Source organism: Triturus cristatus, chromosome 7 (genome assembly GCF_964204655.1).
Source record: "Triturus cristatus chromosome 7, aTriCri1.1, whole genome shotgun sequence".
Classification (NCBI taxonomy): Eukaryota; Metazoa; Chordata; class Amphibia; order Caudata; family Salamandridae; genus Triturus; species Triturus cristatus.
Window position 1 is genome coordinate 1721306586 of NC_140590.1, and position 22593 is coordinate 1721329178.

The following is a 22593-nucleotide window of genomic DNA, read 5'->3' on the forward strand; positions in this document are numbered from 1 at the left end:
ACCAACCACCTGCACAGTTGTGGTCAAATGGAGAGTGTAAGAGAGTTAGGCTTGCCCTACCATTAGCAATTAAAAGGCAGGATCGGGGGAAATTAAAGCCCTGAAGGTTATATACAAACATACCATCAGGCAAGCTAGAAAGGCTTGGGAAATAGAATGCTGGGAGAGTATGCTGACCGTGGTGAACTGCGGAGATCACCGTAGTTTCTGGAATTTGGTACCGGTAGGTTTCAAAGAGGGGACTGGCCTAACTATGTTGAGCATCTCTGAAGATCACCGGGTATCTAATTTTGCATCACTGCATTCACTCGAGGATGATGACGACACTCATCTGCAATTGGTGATGCTTGAAAATCTTTTCAAGGAAGAGGGTGATAATTTGCAGTCACTGAGCGTCAACCCCTTCTCCGTTGAGGACGTCAACATAGCACTAGCAAAATAAAGAGTAATAAAGCACCTGGACTAGATCAAATCCATGGGGATCTTTATAGGCACAATTCAGATGTGTGGGGGCCATATTTTATGGTGTTGTTTAACAATATCTTCAATGGAGCACCTATCCTCTCTACTTGGGCTTGGGCAGAAATTATCCCTATGCATAAAAAGCAATCCCTAGTGGATCCACATAATTATAGACCATTCGACTGCTCTCAAAAGTTATTATGTACTATGCTTTTAGATCAACTCCATACCTGGATGGAAGAACACAAGATTTTAATCCATCTCCAAGCAGGTTTTAGAAAGGGCATTAGTACAATTGATCATTTTATTTATATTTTTGCTAATATATTGGAAAACAGTGATTCTGGTTGGCAGCAGTTTGTATATCATTTTCATCGATCTAAGTTTGGCCTTCGACATGGTACCTCGACTCAATCTTTGGCAGGTATTGTCTGCTATGGGCCTTCCCCCTGATCTTTTGCCTATTTTAATCAGACTCTGCATACATAATTTTGCACAAGTGTGGTGTGGATTGACAGGTGACTTAACGGATCCTTTTTTTGTGGATCTCAGGGTAAGGCAGGGCTGTGTGCTCGCCCCTACCCTCTTTTCGTTGTATGTGAATTGCCTGATTTCTTTCCTCGATGACTGTGATGGAGATGCTTCTAAGTTGGCTAGCATTAAGGCCCTGCCCTTAATGTTCGTGGATGATACCCTTGTAGTCTACAAATCCCTCATGGGTGTACAGAATATTTTACGTCGCTTAGCAACACTGTGCAACCAGAGAGGCCTTGAAATAAATGTTGGGAAAACAAAATATATGATTCTAATTCCAGGTCACTCTACCCGAGCCAATCCTAAACTCTTAAGTATTTCCCTAGATCGGGTTAAGGTTTTTCAGTATCTGGGGCTGACTCTTACAAGGACATGGATTGGTGTTACCACATCAAGAAAAAGAGACTTAAACTACTTATGCAGTGCAATGGGGCACTACTTAGAGCACATCGAAGATCCCAATATCCTCAAGTGTCTCCAGTTATCCAAATCTTTAAGGTGCAGGCTTTGGGTGCCACTTTGTATGGTTCTGAACTTTGGGGGCGCAGAAACATTTTTAGTTTACAAGAATCAGTAATTAGGTTCTTGAGAAAATTATTAGGTCTCCCAAATAGTACTCCGCTAGTTTCTTTGAGATTTGACTTGGGATTGTACCTGATCTGTAAGCACCAGCAGCAGAGGCCTTGTAGATCCTTTATATACTCCAAAAGCTCCTGATTATGGACAGATTTCCTAAGATTTTGCATCAGGGTTTCGTTACTTTTGTGGTGCAGCCCTGGCGTAAAACCATTTTTGATATTAACTAAGCCATGCAAAGTCACTTTGCCTAGCTTTGTGTGGTTTAGTAAATGTAAAGTAGTGCAGCACAGTGCTTCCTTATCTTACTTTACGTTGAGAAGGCATTTCGTGGGTGGATACTGGGTGTTCCCATGCATCTATGGATTTTGGCACAAGCTAGTAAACATGCCAATGTTAAAAGTGGTACACCTTCCCCAGTGAGGCGTAACGAGGAGCCATGTCTTTATTTCTCCTTATTACTTCCTCTTTGGATGTGTGCTGCATTTTGTAGCAAACATAGAGAGAGGAAAATGCCTCCAAGAATTGCTTTTGTGCAGGAAGGTGTGCCTACCTACACAAAAACAATCCTGCCCACAGTGTAGGGTGCAAGGGTGCCTGCTTTGGCGTTAGGCAACACCGTGCACTAGCGATTGAAGACAGACGGAATGCGCCATGTTTTTGTAAATATGGCACCTTTCTTCTGTCTCCCTATCATGCATCGCAGCACAGAACTTTGCCTAGCTGTGTTGAGATGTGTGAAATGTAAGTAAATCTGCCTCTGTGTTTCTAGCAGCTGCACAGCTGCTAGCTACCTTTCAGAGTGAGGGCATTCCTTACACTTGAAAAATCAAACCAACCAAGTTGCAGCAAAGTTTTAAACCTCAAAAGCAATGTTAGGAAAGGCATCTCTTGCCTTCTTCCTGGAATGCATGGAGGCCATTGCTTACATGCAACTAATTATGCATAATTTAATTTCCTGGTGCCTGCTCTGGGTGGTGAGGGAAGGGGCGGGATGTTAATGTCTTGTGTTTTTCCCTCAGGAAAGTCCTGAAAACGGAGTAAGCAGGAGATGACAACATTGCAGGGGCTAACACTGCACTTATTGGCCATGTGTGTAATGCCAATTAGCTATGGGCAGGGCCACTGGAATTATGCAGTCAGGGAAGACTACATTATGCAGCAGAGTTTACTAAATTATGAGGCTAGGAAATGCAAATTGTGCCGCATAATGCGACAAATTGATTGATAGCATCAATTCATTATTTTGACATTTTTACAAATGTTAACACTGTATGGACAAAGGTTTCACCTTATTGGTGCTGATTTACCAGCAGAAAACAGCAATAGTCACCTTTATGAGGGGCCTCCTTCCTCGGTACAGCTACAAGTGTTGCCTCATTTTTAGTAACTTTTTAAATATTTGGGCTAGAAACAATGTTTTTGTTGTTGAAATCTGCAAATGATGCTGCAGATGATAGATCGTGTGGCAAATGTGGTAAACCCATAATCATGCAAAAAAAAACGCTGCTGCCGCAGAATCGCATAATTCCAGTGTACCTGGCTAGGGGTAACCATAACAAGAGGTGCCCCTCTATTGACTGTTTCTCACGTGTGCACACATTTCTATATTTGTATCACTGTTGCAAACCCACTGCATATCATTTCTGCAAATATTTCATGTCATTTAAAATAAAAAGTAATACATAAAGATGAACAGGCCGCTTATGTTTATGTTTAGGTTTGTACAGTGCATGGCTGTCCGAAGGCTTCCCAGCGCTGGTGAGTGCTGTTTGTACAGCTATAATCCTAAATGTACTTAACGGGGAAGCAATCAAGTCTTTACGTTTTTTCTGAAGGAGGTTTCATACAGTAGGGCTCTGATGTCGAATGGAAGGGCCGCAGCACTTAACTTAGAAGGAAAGGATAGTAAGAATTACTCATGGAACAGCTACTGCTCCCTAACTCACATAATGATACCACCACCCAGGGCCCATGCAGGGGGGCAGCCTCTGCCAAGATTGCATGGTGAGGAGACCAATGGAGGGTCTCCAAATATCAGAGTCGCCAAAAGGTGTCCCTAGGGAGCACCCTATTTGCAATTTGATGGGTTTCTCAGCATTGGGACCACCCCAGCTCTTGTCAAAAACCAGAAATATAGAGGAATTTGTAGGGACAAAGGTAAAATGGCAGAGATGGTACAGTTACACAGTTGGCCAAGAATGTCCAACCTTACTGCCTTTGTGGACGCCTCCTGGGAACTCCCTATGCCAGGCGTTACAGACTCTGAGGGTTGGGACAGGGCATGGACAAGGACTAGTCTGTGCGCGCTGGATGGCCGGGTGGGGCGAAAACCTGTCTCATGTAGACAATGACACCTGAGGAGAAGTTACAGGGTGCAGCAAAGGGCTATTTGGGGAAAGCAGATGACCAGGGTCAAAAGCTCTGAAAACTGGCAGGCCGGTTGCAGGGCATGGCCAAATGCCTAACACAAGGCAAAATGGAAATAAGGTGTGTCCGATGGCCATGACCTTAAGTCAGAGCCCAAAGAGCATGGCCAAACTGAAGACCATGTCCAGTGAGAGCTACGACTGGGCACAGAGCCTTACTGAGGCCCCTGCCCTGTGTCAGAGCACCATGAGCGTGAAGGAAGATTGTGACCTGTGAGCTTCACGGCAGGGGGACTGAGCACAGTGCATTATCAGGATTATAAGCCACAACTAGTCCATGTGCTATCTGGATATGGCCGAAGTTTGTGACTTGCAGTCTCTGGAAGAAGAGATCTGTGCAAAAACAGTAATAAACAATGTTGGTCTGCATGCAGGACATCTGTTAACTCCAAAATCAGCCCCTGGAGCCAGTGAGCACAGATGGCAGGGGAACAGGCACATGCCAGTCACTTAATAAAGTATTTTAGAACATTGAAATGTTGGGAGCTCTATTGAAAGCAATGGATACCTCTGGCCTTCTAATGGCTGGTAGAAGCCCGGAGCTTCAACATTCCAACCTTGTGTTCCCTAGCTGTTGCTGTGAGCAAAGGTCTCACGGAGCCCGACGGAACTTCAACCCCTTCGGGCTCCATGAGGCCTTTGCTTTATTTGTTAGAACATTCTGCCTTCTAGTGGCGGAATGTTCTAATAGCCAAATAGCCCGCCATAGCTGGGCTATACCACCATTAAAGTCCCGCTCCCTTGTTAACGGCCCTTGCCTTCGGCTCGGGCCTTTAATGCTGAAGTAGCCATACTGCGGGCTCTAAGGCTATATTATAACAACCGGACTGGGTTAGCGGTCTAGTTTTTTAGGAGTCCGGCATTAGGTATACATAATACGAACACCGCATAAGAATCTGGTATGAGAATATTCCTGGCTCGTTTTCCACCAATCATGTCAAGGAGCCGTTTTCTCTATATTACTAAACATTTATTGGGATCGCACCCAAATAGTTGTTTTTTTCCCCCTAGCAGATCCGAACCCCGGTCTCGATAATACCGGAAGTGGGTCTTTTTTCTCCACTCGGGAATGGAGTTCGAGACAGTTCAGCAGTCTAGTGCTTCTTTCCCAATCAATTACCGCTTTGGCGGTTCTTTTGCCAATTAAGAACAGTACTTCAAGATGCCCCCCGTGGACCCATCGTTCCACGGAGCTGCGGGGATGCAGTATCCAGGAGAGGCAGTGATCTTGACATAGTAAGTACGGCATAGCCGAGCAGAGACCAGTGGCGCCGTGTGATGCTATCACGGTTGGCAGGACACTTTTAACCAATGAATGTTCCTTTTTCTCCATTTTATCCAGTGTTTGACTATAGACACTCCTTCCCACCCCATTCACAGGTTCATGAGGTATTATCCCTTTTTTTTTAAAGTACGCGCTCCACCTCATTTTCTCTCAATGGCACCAACTTATTTATGGCTATACGATATTATTCAAGACTGCATTTGTCACCTTGGATACGCACTTTGCGGTCCTTAGGCATAGAGTGTATGATTTATGTTAAGTGTTTGTCGGTCCTTTGTATTGTCCTTTTTTTACATTAACGGTACACAGCACCGGCTCATCATCACTGATAATGATAGTGGAAGTATATCGCAATATGTATCACCTTTTTTGCAGGTCACCACCAATTGTGATGGATAATACATATGTTATGTTTTTAATGTATGTTTTTTCTTCCAGATTGACATTAAGTAGCATACCTATTGGGGTATTGTATGCAGTGCATGTTTCATTTTTATATATGCACCACATAGTATCATCTACATGTATATACAGCATTTGTACTTTAATTTACATTAATTTTTGAGTGTAGAAGGGATCCTTTCGGTCCTGATGAAGAAGCCAGGGGAGGGCTTCGAAACATGTTGACATAGGAGACACGGCTCATTATAGCACTGTATCTCCAACTCATTCCCCTCTTTTAACAATACCAGCTCAACTGAATATTAAAGTTTTCTTTCCAAAGAGCCAGGTATTTTTTAACTTACAGTCACTCCTTCACTCACTCCAGACCCTTCCACTCACATGCCTACACTACACATAGTTTTGTTCCATTATTAGTGCTCCCGTGTAGGTTGTAGCACGCCCCGTCCCGCAGTGGGGCGGGAAGACCCCTATAATGAAGCACGACACCAAGGGCCCTTTTGGTGTGTGAGGGGTATTTAAACAAAGCTGTGTGCCCTCCACAATTGTAGGAGACACATTTAGTCTAGGAGATTATGGTTACATATCAAATTTGGAGGTGGATCCCTTTTGTTTCTCATATATTATAACAAATCCCAGCATAGTCATTGAAGAAATGTGAGTTAAGGGGCATTATGGTTAAGCACCAAGATCAGAACCTTAAAAATCTTGATTGAAAAAATCATCACCCTTTCCTCTGTCCCAGACCCTGCAGTTCACTGTCGTTGGATATGACCATTAGGAGCTGGGCAGATGGCATGTCCTTCAGCTGTGCCCCGTGCACTGTCACCCAGTATGGAATATATTGTGAGTTTCGTTCTCCTTCTCCAGGACACCCATAAGTGCTTACCCACTCAAGTGTAAAATCATGTTTAATAATTGGACTTAAGTGTGGGAAGAGGTTCACACATAGAGCATGTTAACTGTGATTGTTTTTTAGAGAACGAAGGCAAATCCCTCCATTCTCTCCCAGGGATTGAAGAGGTGGGTCACAGACTGTTGATACTTGGTAGCTCATGACTTGTGCATCATGATTCTAACTGGGAAATACTCTGATCCCCCTGCAAGAGGTATGTGCTCCCCTTTCACCCTCACGAGCCCAGAGGTTTTTGTTTTCTGACAAGATTTCAGTCATAAACCTCAAAAAGGCCGACTTGGCAAAAAAAGGTTTTAGTTTCAGCAGTTACAAAGTTAGACAGACATTTGGGTTGTGAATTGGATTGCGAACAAAATTGTCAAAGTGTATTTATTTCATTGTATTACAAACATTTAAAAACACACTGGATGGAGTTACACCAAACTAGAAAAGATACGCTGGACTGGGAACTACCTTGATACCAGGTTTTGTGTCAGTCTGTCCAGGACTTTTCACTGTACCTTCAGAAAATAATCATGCGACACCTTGAATGGAAATCAGTCGTTTTTAGATATCCCACCTATAACCTCCACCCAGATAAATGCAGTCCTAGCTGCATAGACATTTTGGGATCTCTTTTCTCGAGTAGATTAAAAGTTAGTTCCTTATTGTTACAAAAGTGCTTTCATAAGGACCAGTGGAGTCCATCATAACTACAGAGTTTATGTCATCAGCTCAGTTGTACGTTTCTAGGCTATCCACATCCTTTGAAACAGAGAAGATTGGGAAGCTCTCTTGTCGATGGCCAACATCCCGGCTTGTATTAAAAAATACAAGTAAAGCTAAAGTGTAAGGAAACTTGCTACAAAATGCAATGTGTAGAATTAGAACATTGGAATGTGGAGCACTCCATTGAATACAATGGAGTGCTCTGTGCTTCTATGGGCCGGTAAAAGCTCGCAGAGCAACATTCCGTTTTGTTAGACCTCTCTGGCCTGAGGGGATTTAAACCCCCAGAGCTCAGAGAGGCCTTTGTTTTATTTGTAAGAACATCCTGTCCTCTAGTTGCAGAATCTTCTAATAGCCTTATAGCCCTTGGTAGCTGGGCTATACCGGCCATTAAAGTCCCACTCCCTTGTTAAAGTCCCTTGCCTTCAGCTTGAGCCTTTAACGCTGGAGCGGGCCTTTAATGGCCGGTATAGCCTGCTATGGTGGGCTATAACGCTATATTATAGAACGGTCACAGTATATAACAGGGATGTTTGTCACTGAGGGGTTCTGAATGACATCCGACAGAGATCAAGAGTGAAGCTCATGTTGTCTATGATGTCACTCAAAAGCCCGAGGTGGAAAACATCCCTGTTTTAACTTTTTACCCATCTATAATTTTATGTTATGTATGGCCCCAAAAATCATCTGCTTCAGCTTTCAAATGCTACGGAGGAGCAAAGGAGTAATGGGGGTACCGGCATGGCCTCTTCCCCTTGCACCAAATGTAAAAAATAAAATACTTGGCCTGCTGCTGCCCATCCCCACCACTTTCTGTGCCTTCCATCTCCTCGAAACTCTGTGCCCCCTGCATTCCAGTGCTGCTCTGACAGACTCTCTGGGGGTCCAGACAGAGCAGCCTGGAGTTCCTTTGTGATTTAGCAACCAGCGGCGTAACACAGGCCACGGGGCAGGGCCCCCAAACTCCAGGGGGCCCAATCAGAACAATACTCTGGCCAGAGAGCTCCTGAATGAGTCCAGATGGGGCCCCTCCACGTACCTTGCAGGGGTCCCCCTCAAGTTTCCTTACGCCAGTGGTAGCAACGATGAGTCGAAAGTTCTGTTACCCACTGTTACTATGCCATAGCAGCGTATTACTAGAAATAGAATCTAGTTATTCATGGTAATAGTACTCTCTATGACATCCATACATAACAATATAGTGTATTAGTCATTCTCTGGCCGCTGTGGGTGAGACATGGAAACTCAGAGGAGATTTTGATGTGCTATAGGTCCCTATTATTGTGAATGAGCATTGATATTTACAAATACATCACTCACCCCTCTTCTTGAACTCTTACCATATTCCTCAACCTCAAAGATTTTCTGTGTTCTGGGTTCCTTGACGTTGATACTGTATTTTCCAAAGATGGGCTTAGAGGACAGCGGATGTGAGAGATCTAAGATGCCCTGTTCTGGAACGGCGTTCAGCCATTGGCCAATCTGGTTGCCTTTGGGGTCCTGAGGCAGACAAAAGGAGCAGTTTCACCAAAGTCAGCAATAAAGCCTCGGACAGAGAGCGGCCATTGATCAAGAACAAAAGCATACTAAGCTGAGGTTCAGGAAGGTAGCCGGATATTCAAAATATGGAAAGAATCAAAACTGACTCATAGCAAGCCATTTTATCCTGAGGGAGTCATTTTGCAGGGAGGGTGAACTCTTGTCTGAAAGGCTCAAAACAAACACTTCCTGATCATACTAAACAGTGAGAAATTAGGGATACTGAATGGACCTGGAAAGTAGATACTGGTGCATGGGTCTAAACACCAAAGGTCTTATTTATGAGAGCCCTGCTTCACTTCTGCACAGCGTAAAGTGGTACATGTTTGATGCAAGGCTCTTATAAAGATGTATGATGCCACACAAAGCCACCCTGCGTGGCTTTGAGTGGCCTCATAAATCACGAGTAAGGTGATGCAGTGCAAATCACTGCCTCTCATCACTTTGCACACGAGAGGCATTCCAAGGGCATTGCAGTAGGTTTTCCCATGCAACACCTATGGAATTTGACGCTGCCCCAAAATTTACAAAGTGATGGAAACCTGGGGAAGCGTCAAATCCATGCACCTCCCAAGGTGAGGCGGAACGAGGAGAAATATGTTAATTTCTCCTTGCTTTTTCCCCTTTCCATGTAGAATTGTTTTTGAGCAGGAAGGTGCACCTACCTTCACAAAAACAATTCTGCCTATAATACAGTAACCCTTGCACCATGGTGCAAGGGTGCCTATGTTGGGGCTAGGCTGCCAAAACTGCGCCAGCGTAGACAGAAGGTACAGGGAACCATCGTACTGATTAAATATGGTGCATTCACACCATACTACTTAAATACGGTGCATTCCTGCCCTTTCACTTTGGCATAGGGTTGCGCAGCAAGGTGCCTTGCTGACCTTCCCCTATGCCAAAATGCCATAAATGAGGCCCCAAGTCCTTGATCACAGGGTTATGGGAAAGGGTGAGGCATTTCCAACACTCAATGAAAACCGTTGCCAGGTGGAGTACATACCTCTCATTGTGATTTTCCCTCTGGAAATTAATACATTATATGCGGAATTAGTGTTTTCCGTATGGAATTCCACTTGTATAAGAATTCACAGCTTGTTTCTTGTTTTTCTACTAGTAAGTTATACCAGGTTTGACCTGCCAACATTTCTTGGGGGAAAATTGTTTGGATGGAGTGTTTATCGCTGATTTTGGATTGTGTAGAGTTGGGCAATCTCCTCCCCACGTTTAATCAAGTCCTATGACATAAATGAGAATATCGACAGTGCCCTAGGACTGAAAGGGACCTTAGGTCCAGGTGTCTGGGGATATAGGACACTATGAAGTAGAGACATCATATAGAGGAAATAGAGTTCACATGAAAGATGAATAAAGCACATTGATCGAGGAAGAACATTAAGAAATCCGCCATTTTGTTTAGATAAGGGACTTCTTACGGAACACAAGGGCAGGCACCCTAAAGCCCAAACTTCGTGGCTCTATCACCCCGATGCAAAGCTGGTCTGCTCTAAAAGCACCATGGAGGAATTGGCTATGATTCAGAAATTGCAATACTCACCCGCATCTCAATCTCAGGGTACTGTAAGAGAAAGAGAGGACAATGCGCATGAGACATTATAAAATGGCAACCACAGTATTTCACACAGAAATGACTAAACTGCTCCCCAACGTATGCAATTTTGCTAAAATCACAACGTGAAGTGGTCATCGCCACCCAATACCGCCTTATCACCTACCATAATTTGTGTCACTTATTACTTATAAATATCCACATTTAAATGTTGATCTAATCTTTTATTTGTTGTTAAATTATTTTCCTCAGAACATTAGTTAAATCTCGTGCTACATTCATCTGGTGAGATATAAAATGTTTGAAAATTCCATGAAAACTCTTCAACAATATCTAGATCATTAGCGATCCTGCTAGTTGTCACTACTATTGAAATACTTTAGCTTAACTAACTGAGATAATTTCTGCTTTGTTTGTGACTCTCTACAGCTCTGCTCAGTGCCTAGCTCTTTATTCCCCTACGTACAGCACTCTGTGCAACTGAGTCCAGGTTCATGCTTAACCAACACCCTTAATGAAACAATAATAAAATATCAGTTGTATTTCCCAAGGTTGTTTATACTGAATGCAACCCATGGTAGAAGGAGGAATTAGACTCCCAGAAACTAGACCGCTAACAAACTCAAAGTGCACTAGCTTCTAGAGTGGGCCCATATTGGAAGACAAAGTGGCCTCCTGCCCTTTTATGCCCATGAGATTGACCCTACACCATTTTGGAGCCGTTTTCATCAATGCAACAAATTTGCATTGCCAAGGAGCTGGCTTGGAACTGCTGGATTAGGGATGGGATGTCACCAGACCCCTGCTGGAATGACTTCATTCTCGACTCCTGGGAAGAAGGCAAACCTGAACAGGACAGGCAGCAGTTCCAAGGCAATGAGAAGTTGGTGTCTGCTGAAGGGGCAGTCTACATGTCTGGTCGCCCCTATCCTATTGTTTTTGGCTAGGTTGTTGGGGAGGGGATCACTACATAAATTGCCTTTTAACCTTTTGTACTGTAATTTCTTACAGTAAACTACCTTCTTAACCTTAGTAGAAATTACCATAAAAAATTAGAATTGCTATGTGTGATAACTGGTCTCATGTAAAGTGCTCTGCCTCCTTGGGGTTTTGTTTGCGTTTCATATGAAGCCACAAATAAATAAATAAATTGTATTCTACAAAATTGTTAATTTCAGAATTAAGCTGTTCTAATTTCTTCTTGGCTCCTATTAGTAGTCTTAAACCTAAATGTTATTTGTTCAAATCTTTGATATTCGAGGCCCAAATAAATTCTCTTGTACAGTTTTAAATTCATCGATTTCTCCCAATCTGGCAACTGAATCCAACATTAGAGAATTATAAATAAAAAATCGAGGGACCACTTGCAAGTCAATTGCATTGATCCTTCGCGAAAGATAGAAAATTGTGTTCATTACATTTCTAACATATTTACTAATTGCTCTTGTAGAATTGTAGATCACTGTATGTGTGATGCAGATTTGCAGCATGATATTTCGTAAGCCTTATGGCATTTGTGCGTGGTTTTCCAGCGATGTTCCCTGCAAAAGGGCGATAACCTTGCTGATACGACCCCCTATGTTAGGGATGGCTAAGTCAGGATTTTAGCAGACGTTAGGTTTTGGCGAAAACGGGCAAAAATCTAATGTGTGCTAAAATCATGTGAGCTGCCTTGTAAATATCACCATTCACCAGTGCAAACGTTGAATGTGAACTTTTCACCCTCACATGCGGAATGGCCCTCTGGGAAGATATCTATGGCAGACCCAGCAGAGGGTCCTCCATGTTAGGTAAAGCACTTCCCCCACCACTGTCCTGCACTGTTCCTCGTTCCGTCTCCAGCGATAGGACGCCTTCGGGTAGCCATGTGCTTTATAAATAGGGCTCCCGGTTTTATGGTATTTATATTTTTGTCATTTCCGTCTGTATTTATCCATATTTATTTGTTGCTACTTTTACCTGCATTTATCCATATTTATTTTAGGGTTCGTTAAAAAATGAAGCTGAAATATGTATATTTCTTAATTCATTAAACCAGTTAATGTGCACTCGTGCCTGAACACCTGACAGGTTTCATTGATATATACACACACTCAGATGGTAAAATATGCACTATGAAGAAAATATGTAAATTTTAGTATCAATGTTGTGCAAATCTACTGCTGTTTAAGGCTCTCTATTAAAATCCATATTTTTTTTTAATTCCATTGCATGTCAATCTGCACAGCTACTGGCCTGGCAGTTATTTAGAATCACTCAAAAACAACCCAATTTCCGTTTTTATCCACATTTAAAAATAAATACAGACAGGAAAAGAAATGGTTTTCTGTCTGTATTTATCTGTAAAAATCAGTAAAAACGGAAAACAGGGAGCCTTATTTATAAATATTCAAAATAAATCAATATTGCTCTAAAGTGATGCACTCAATAGGGATTTCCTTTCTACTCTAAGACAATGGAAACACTGCTCCATACCTGATGTCAGCAGTAGGTATGAAGTGAGCCTTACCGGACCATGTGGCCTCCTGCACCCGGGTATACAAATAAACCCACCGCAGACACATCACTCACCTTGTCAGTTGCAGGCAAGAAGTTCTTGTCAAAGGTGACTACCCGGAAATTTACTGGAAGGGAAGTCATAGATATATAAGTACAAAGCTGACAATAATTCAAACGTAACAAGCACTGGCAAAACCAATAGGACAGGGTTTAGTACGCTAGTGCTTGCAAGCACAAACAAGCATGGAGAGGCAGGCATGCAGTACAGCTGTCTGCATGTCTTAGCCCATTAAAAAGAGTATTGGCAATAGCTGTGAAAGAAAGAGGATTTTAGATCAGAGCAAATTTAATTTAATTTGATATAATAAAATTAATTGAGTATGTATAAAATTATGAAAGGTGCTTTTTGAACTGTAAAATTAAGGAACACATGCATAAAAGCAAACATTTGTATTAATTTGCAAGGCAAACAAAGGCTACTGTTATGGTGCATAGTGCTTTTACATACTTAAGATATAAAAGGATTTCAAAACCAGCCTCCAAGGGCTCCAACCCACTAGGGAAATGCCTAGTGGAAAAAAGGCCTGTCTGGCGCTGTATGCATTTACATATGTGTTTATTTATTTATTACAAATTAAGCCCTGAGTGTACCTGGCCTATTGCCAGACCAGAAGTAAAATCAAGGTTAGCAAAGGGTCTTGTGTTGCCCAACATGTACTGCAAACTTTGGTCTCATACCTGCCCCAATTAATATTCTCATGGGCTGTGGCTTTATTCTCTATTACAATGTTCTCCTCTGTTTATTTTAGTTGGAATCTTGTAATATAAATTCGCTCACTTAGAAATAGGATGGTTATTTCCAGGAGTCCTGCGCACGAGAACAACTTGAAGAGGATCTGTGCAAATATCCAAAGGTGGACAGGAGACCTTGTAGGAGAATCCCACAGGGCCCTATATGCTCCCAGACCCATGGGAACATGAAACTGAGCTGGAGGCCGCTGAAGGTAGCAAACATCTGGTGGCACAGAGAATGATGCACTGATGGACAGCGCCCCGGGGCTTTCCATCAACGTCATAGAAAGTCGCATTGAGTTTTTGGGAAGATGAACATGTGATCGCTCGGGGAGAGCGTTCCTGGTTCACGTATGGGGGGGGGGGGGGGGGGGCACGTAGGATTACACAATGACGGGGCTCACAGTTCATACTGAAGCTCTTATCCAGTTCCTTCTCTTAGAGCGGAAGGTGTGTTCATTCATGAGTGACTACCAAGGGGAGAACCTGTTCACGTCATCACACGAAGGGATTGAACAACAAAGAAAAGAGATGAGGGTACTTCTCTGAAACTCCGGGCACTCACTGACGGCTGCTCCACGTACTTCTCTCAAACTTTCGAACTGACACTACATCTTCATGCAGTACCGGCCAGTGTTTTATTGTTAAAATATGAAGTGCCAGGGCCCTGCCCAGGAGGCCACTGCAGCTTGCACCACCCGTTGCCCCTGTCAGCCCTGCCAGACGGTACCAAAGCCACTACTAACATCTCTCTCGCCTGCAAGGGCGACAGGTCCGATGATTCCAGGTCCCCAAAGCCAAAGGAGTGTCTGGGGAGCCAGGGAGTGGTCATTTCTACATTGCGTTCATAAATAACCGTTAATCTGCCACTCTCTAAATCAGATGAGCAGCACCACCATGTGGCAGACTGTCATAGTGCAGTGTTGACAATTAAGGGCCGGTGCGGAGCTCGGAAATCTTTTAAGTGCTGGTGTCCAGCTTGAAAACTTCCGGCTTAAATTAAGCACTGGTATCTGGCTTAACGACTCCTTGCTGCCTGGCATACGTTTTTTTGCACAGTCTGCGTTTTTTCCTTTCTACTTAAAATATTTTTGTTGTGAGCACATTTCTTCACTAGTTTCAAACTTATAGGGGTTTTATCACAAAGGTAAACTTAGAGGTTTTACAGTGGCGGTCCGTCCATTGGGGGCGTTGGGGCGTTGCCCCCCCGCCCGCTCCCCGTGCCCGCAGCTTCCTCGGCGTCTCTGAATTTAAGTAAACTCTCAGTTTACTTACGTTCAGAGACGCTGAGGGAGAACTGTCAGTCAGTATGACGTTGGACCGCCCACCGCCTTCAGAGTCTGAAGGGGGTGGGTGGTCTGGCGTCATGTTGACTGACAGGCAGCCAGCAGCACACAAGTGCGCATGAGTGGGGACGGAGGGCGATTTTTGCACCGTGCCCAGTCATGCGCACTCGTGTTTACAAAGGCTGGCGCATGCCCATTAGGAGAGCGAGGGTTGAGCCAAGGCTCAAACCTCGGTCTCCAATGGGTAGGCGGGCGGAGCGTAAGCCTGCTCTGAGCCAATGCTGGTGCTGCTCCAGCACCAGGATTGGCTGAGAGGGGTCTTGCAATGCATGCCAGCACTGATGGGCTGTTCCAGTGAGTAGGCGCCAGAAGTAACGGAAACGGACCCGAGGCGGCGCGGACGGTGGACCCGGACCTGCTCAGGACAGGTAGGATTTAATTAAAAAAAACGTCCCCACCCCCGCGCGACACCCCCCCCCCCCACACACACACACGACACGAGCCGCGGCTGGTGCTGGGCTTGCCTGCGGTGCGAGAGTTAAAAAGTGAGGGGTTAATGCTGCAGTTTTGATTTACTCTTCACACGATGTGGCAAAAGTGCCACCATTTATGTATTCACTCGTATGGTGGTGATACTAGAAATTATTTAAGGTTTTCAGTGATAAATTTACTGAAATGAAAAGCGTGATTTTATCATATGCGTGCTGCTCAGTCAGAACCAATATCTTTTTTTGAGTGAATAGCGTCACATTTGCCCGTTATTGTAAGTATTGGCGTGGATTAATTTTTGGATTCTTCACTTACTATTTGACTGTCTCTGTATTTTAAATATTCTGAAATATGTTCGGACTGCCACTTCCAAAACTACTCAAAGCAGCGAAATCCCACAGTATCGCCCAATTCATTGTAAATGGCATTTTATTGTGTTGAAATGTTATCTGGCGTGTGTATGGCATCCTGGATTGTTTTGATTTAGATATGTGCTATCTTTTGCCACGTGACTTTTCATAGTATGCTGTGCACTACTTTTCACTAACTGCACCAGGATCAAATATATACCATTTGATAGTCGATAGGGAGACAAACGTGTTTGGCATTTTGATCAGCTGATTGCCTGTGCGTCCAGTGTTTATATCGGTATTGCATTTGAGATTCATACCGAGATTTGGTATGTGAAGTGTGCGTTTCATTGTAAATTTGCAATGACTGTGTCACAGTAAATTATGCACGTCTCGCATCCCTCACACTTCTCCTGTGTGCCTGCTCCTCTTCAAGCGTCCTATTGTCTGCCTGCTCATGTCTTTGTTGAAGAGACGTTGAATAGTTTCTCTGGCGAGGTGAGGATGAGTATAGGGAGAAAGTGTGTGGGGGTTAAGGTGGCTGATGCAAAGGTCCTCCACGGAAGGCAGGGGTGGGGGGTGTTGGGGAGCGGGAGGGGGGTCAGGGTCATGTGTCTTTCATGGTGGAAGAGTGCGGAGCTGACAAGTTTCACATTTCTAGGCGCACACACAGTTTTAATTTAGTCTTTCTATTCTGGGATTTGTAGTCCCAGTTAATTAGAGATACAGGGCCACTACCAGTCCCAGAATACATAGAAAAAAACGCGGATTGTATGAGCTGCCCACGTGTGGACCTGGGCACTTGAGTTCTGTGGTGACGGGGATTTATAATAATAATCCATATTTGTAATCCATATCCATATAATAGTGACCAGTGCAGTGTCTCTGCGTGTAGTGTGGGGGAGTAGTAGCTTTATGGTGGTTTGTGCGCTTTGCCTTAAGGAGGAGGCAGCACGTGGGGTTACTGCGCTTATGACGTGCGTTTGTGAGAAAGTAATATGTAAGTTGATGGCGCCCGGTACCATGGTATGGCACCTCTGAGGCTCTGGCGCAGTGGACTGTGGGCGAGTACAGAGGTAAGAGTTACATTTGGAGAGGGGAAAAGTGACACAGGGGTGAGCAGGAAGGGACAACATGGATAGAGGAGAATAAAAACTAGACGGGGGGGTCAAATGGAAAAGGGAAAGACAAAGAGGAGGGTGGACAGGGGCAGAGAAAGAGGGAAGAAACTAAACAGTAGCTTGAAACGGAGAACGCCATGGAACATTGAGAGGAAAGGTTAAAAGTGAGTCAGGAGTGACATAAAGCGATGGATGGGTGAGAAGGGGTGAATGAGAAGAGTGAAGGGTGGGAGAAGGGCGTTGAGGGAGGGAGATGAGAGGACGAGAGGGTCGGGGGAGGCTAGAGAGGCACAATGACTAAGAGGTGCGGCAACACAGCGGGAGGGAAGGAAGCAGAGGAGAGATGGGTTAGTGATGGATAGGAAGAGATAAGGTAGCGTATTGTGTCACTCACATAGCGCTTAATATCCCGTTGCAGTGTGCGGTAGGTTGTTCTGGCTCACTCGCTACGCTTGCTCGCTGCGGTCATTATGACAAATGTCACCAGCCGCCACTGGAGGTAAAGGTAAGTTCATTCTAACACTTTTGAGTAACTTTAGGAAATTCACTATTTACAAGAATAAAGGGGCATATTAACAAGCCAGGCGATAAAATCATCGCCGCTTTAGCGGCAGAAAACTGCTGCTAAAACGGCGATAATGGGCTTGATAATATGCTCTATGGAATTCCAATTGAAGCTCAGGTTAGATGTCCTTCACATCTAACATCGGCTTCAATTGGAATTCCATAGAGCATATTATCAAGCCCATTATCGCCGTTTTAGCGGCAGTTTTCTGCCGCTAAAGCGACGATAATTTTATCGCCTGGCTTGTTAATATGCCCCAAAGTTACTCAAAAGTGTAGACTTACATGTTCCCACAACTCCTGAAACAGGGGTGGAATCAGTAGAAACTTCATGTACGACTGTAAAGTTTCTATTAGTTGTGACTATGTGACCGTATTTGACATTCTGCACACGTGTTAGAGACCTCCTCTATGTGGCAGACAGCTCCCCAGGGCAAAGGATAGAGAAATGTATAAATATTTATTAAAGTTAAAAAAATATATTTTTTATCTTAAATGTTAACGTAAAGTACTGTTATATATTTATTAAAAGTTAGGCATGTTTAAATAAGCGCAACAGCACTAATTTCTTACTTTTTAATTCAACCTTTAATTCTTTTAAGTATATTAAATTTAAATTACTTTTCACAGATTAATTTGAAAAAATAACAATATTTCCTATTGGGTTCTACTTTAACTCCCTACCTATAATATTTTCTATTGGAGGGTGTTGCAGTATTAGTCATTGGCAATGCGTGGTGCTGCATTTACCCCAGGTTTGAGCTGGAGTACATTTATTACTGTTTTGAGTCCTTTCCGGCTGTAGTAATTTTAGAAGTGCAGTGTGTGAATAGCAATGTCCTTACTCTTGTATGGGTAGGTGCATGTCATTACTCAAAACACCTCCCTAGCCCTCTTGTAATGCCTCTTTACTCCTCCCAAAGCCCCCCTCTTTAATACAAAGTTCTCCCCATTTTGGAAGCACTCTATATGTTCTTTCCACATGCACTGCTAAAAGTTATACCTACGTGTGTGACGATCTCTACATTCAGGAGAGATCTTCACACATAACAGGTAGGAAAGGCAAAGACCTCTCCTTGTAGGTTACTGGATGTTAGACTTGGCCATTTCTGCAAGGTCATTCTCAAACCTTTTGCCTTCACTCCTCCGGTTTTTGCGGAATTCCGTTTAGCTTTAGGACTCTACACACTTTACCACTGGTAAGCAGTGCTAAAGTGCTTGTGCTCTATCATTTAAACACGGTACAATTGAGTTATAAGCAATTGGCATATTTAATTTACTGGTAAGTTCTTAGTAAAGTGGTACTACCTGTGACCAGGGCCTGTAAATTAAATGCTACAAGTGGGCCTGCAACACTGATTGTGCCACCCACTTAAGTAGCCCTTTAAACATGTCTCAGGCCTACCATTGCTGCCTGAGTGGTTTTTAAACTGCCATGTTGAGCTGGCAAAATGTACTTTAGTGAAATACTTCCATTAGTTTTTCACTACAAGAGGCCTACCTCTCCCATAGGATAATATTGGAATTACCTTATTACATTTAGTAAGCTGCAACTTCCAATTGGGATCAGGGAGATAGGTCGAGCTTGGCGTCTAAAGAACTATAATTAAGAGCCCTCTTTAATGGTAAAATTGAATTTTTAACCACAATCCTAAAAATGCCACTTTTAGAAAGTAATAAAAGAAAGAGCACTCCTCTTGCGCTCCCACTGTCGCACTGCGTAAAGAGGGAACTGACCCCACCAATGTATTTTATTAATCCAAGTACTCCAATGTAATCTCGTTATAATCATAACTGTCATGTTGTCCAATATTGAATCCATGTACTCTTATTTTTTCATCACAACGGAGACAGTATGATCGAATATGTAGTATTTATTAACATCTTCAAATACCAGTTGTACGCCAATCCAGGCTTTATACAAAGGTACGTCCACATCAATCACATTATGAAGTTGACACGCTTTATGAATACCCAATGCATTTCAAGCCTTCTTTGCTCTTCGTCAGGGGTTACTAGAACAAATATGATAAACAGTTTAAGTACACTTGTAATTAATGTTTGGATGTTGAAAACACCAGCTATATACGGCAAACTCATTAACCAATTTATATTCTAATTAAACATGATTCAAATATTTTTGATTATCACCCAATGTATCTCCCTGTACCACCCACAACTGTGATTGCCCACAATATTCTATAAACATGCAAAACTACGTGCTATCCTTTTCACCAAAAAGCACATTGTCTTACTCGTGAGTCCTCCTTGTTGTACTCACCGCCTCAACTATCCTCCTCATCCATATCCCAAATTTCTACCTATCGAAAAACGATCACCCTCTCCTATTCATAAGTCCTCCCCTGCTCTACTCCCCTTTCACTATACCACCTCAGCTACCCTCCTTCTCCATGTCCCAGATTTTTACCTTTCAAATAATGTTCACGATCAGGACTCTGACCCTTCTTTCTAGGCTCCGTTAACACACTACTCCTCCCTTCTTCCAGTCATAAATGCAAACTATCAGCTGTGTTCCCTCTCCCTTTTTACTAGCTGACATCATGTGACTCAATTCCCCAACTCCTCCTCCCAATCACCTCCGTAACTCTGCCGAAAGACTCCCACTCCCATAAGCCACCTCTCTATTCAACTCCTAAATCTTTTGCATGCGAGTATAACAAACTAATATATGCTCATTTAAAATACCCAAGCATCCCCTTTCCAACAAATGTGCAATAAACCCCCAATGGTGCACTTAAAAAATACGTGCGCATTCTCTGCATTATAAATAGCTCATTTCAAGTACCAAATAAACTGAAAAAACATGAAAGAAATCCTGGTGTATGACTGCCATATAAATCAGCTTAAACAGTTCATATTGAGCGTCCAAGAGTGTTCTAGTCTAGGTGATCGCTGCCCGCATCCGAAAAAAGTGTTTGCACGGGAAGTGCGACTCTGCCCCTCTTAATTCGGTAAACCTGTCTGTGCATAAGTCCTGGTACAATGTTGTGGGTGCTCATGTAAGGCGCTCCGATACCTTCAGCTCGAGTATGTACTAGATCGAACTGTGAAGAGTCAACCAATAGCACTTCGAATTTTTAGTAAAAGGGAATGTTAAACAAGCAGGCATGTGAAGATTTACTAGTGTCACTGAAATGTTGGAGCTAGTTGAGCACAGGTTGGGATCTGTCTCTTTTCCTCATTTATTTGTTACTTTCGGATACCTCCCGGCCGGTTGTTCACGGTACGAACTGAGTGGCAGCAACCAGACGCACAGGGAAGCTGGGTCCTTAGTAGGCCATTAGCCAGTGAGTGTGCTGTGACTTCTTAGCCCAAGATTCCGCACAGGCCCCTAAACCTTGCGTAGGGTGGGCTGCACCTGGAGTATCAGGCGTTGCGCAGTTCCATGGACGGCCATGCTTTCATTTGCAGTGGACATAAGGATAGTTGTGCTGAATAGGTGATTTAACAGGCACTCTTGTATTCCGTTTCAATACCTCTGCGTGGCTCCATCGAGCCAAGCCAAGGTCACATGACTGCAGACGATGTGAAGGCAGATAAAGATAGCACCGGTTGAGAGGTTCCCTCTTATAGCTAAGAGCCTTCGCACTGCGTGGAACTGTTACAGCAGACAGTGGCCTAATGGTAAGGTATCTGACTCTGAACCTGATGGTTACATGTTCAAATCCAGGTGTTTCCATGGTTTTGATATGCCCCTTTTTAAGTCACTTGGCATTCTGTTAATGATTAGCGAGTTTCAGAGTGAAGGGACAGGTTGTCTAGTATCTGATACGTTAGGGGTTTTGTAGTATTTGTCTTGGAGGCAATGACAGAAGCCGCAGAATACCAGCTGGCTGCACTCGAAGCTTAGCACTACATGCCAGCGAACCTGTCAGCCATGCCAGATTGTATTGACCGCGCAACCAGGAGGTTGCTTGTGGGGCACTGTGCTGCAGGAGGGCCGAGACTGAGGTAGCACAGGCCTTGTGTGAGACAACTGTTGCCCATATAGAGTGGTCTCACCGGCTGGGCGGGCCTACCATCGTAGTGATGGCTTAAGAAGCGAGGAATGCTTGGTGCTTGGTCCTCTCACATTGGGAGGCGAATTCTTGGGTGGGCTTAGCTTGGCGTGCCACCTTGCAGTGGTTTCACTGACCCTGGTGATATTGTCTGGCGCAGCACTTGGTCATCAGCCTGTACCCTCGTACAGGGGAGCATGCAGGGAAGGGGGAACATTAGGGCTTAGTCACCCAAGAATGATATGCACAAACTGGCACACGGTGTGTTAGTGTTGGTGTCGCACAGAACTGTGGGGTGTCTCGTGGGGCACACTCACTGCCTGTGATAATGGTGTGGGATAATTATTGTTTTACTCTAGGAAACTGGTCCTATACCCAGGTTCTGTCTGCCTTTGCCACCGGTTACCAGCACAATGGTGGGAAAGTATAATTTTACACTGACTCGGGAAGTGACAATGCAAAGAGGCACTGCGAAATGAGGAGTCTGCATTGGGCAATTGGCTACGAGGGCCTTTTATGAGGAACTGGCATCATTTAGAAACAGGTACCATGTACACTGGGTGGGCATTCCTTTGCAACCAAGGGTAGGTTTCAGGTCGCTTCAGTTTAGACATATTCACCCGCGCGTTAGCCAGGGCAGCAGGCGGGTTTTGGTAGTTGACATATAACAAGTTTGCGGCAGTGCATAAATGTTTGGTAAACACTGTGTTAGAGCCAAAAGGCGACAGGGTTTAGAGACCAGGGGGCATTCCCCATATTCAGGAAAGGGCAGGTATTTGCACATAACTTTCCCCTCTGGTACCACAGACTTGGCTGCCCCCCTGGGTTATCCTTCTGCGGGCCAGAACCGGACAATAGAAGGGGCATCCTTTGGGACTTGGGTCCCTAGCACATTGATAGTCAAGCGCTGGGATAGATGTAACATGAAAGGCGTGGTCACTACTTGGGTTGTCCCCAAGTTCTGGGGTTGAACTGGGTTGGAGTATTAAGTCTTCAGTCCTGAGGTAGCATCCAGCAACCCTTCCATCCAAGTAAGGGCAGTGAGGCATAGA

The 22593-nt window shown here is 44.0% G+C and overlaps 1 protein-coding gene across 4 annotated transcripts in view; it reads right to left on the reverse strand.

Annotated features, from left to right (window-relative positions):
- Nucleotides 1–22593, reverse strand: part of LOC146812892 (alpha-2-macroglobulin-like protein 1) — a 262454-nt gene that overhangs the window by 219672 nt on the left and 20189 nt on the right. For all 4 annotated transcript variants that reach the window (XR_014966934.1, XR_014966933.1, XM_085619961.1 and 1 more), the window contains exons 4-6: nt 12993–13045; nt 10410–10430; nt 8653–8812 (exon numbers count right to left, since the gene is read on the reverse strand). Coding sequence is in view for 2 of the 4 variants with exons in the window: in XM_085619961.1 (XP_085476087.1) it covers nt 8653–8812; nt 10410–10430; nt 12993–13045 (234 nt within the window). In the remaining 2 variants the exon portion in view is untranslated. The remainder of the gene's footprint in view (nt 1–8652; nt 8813–10409; nt 10431–12992; nt 13046–22593) is intronic.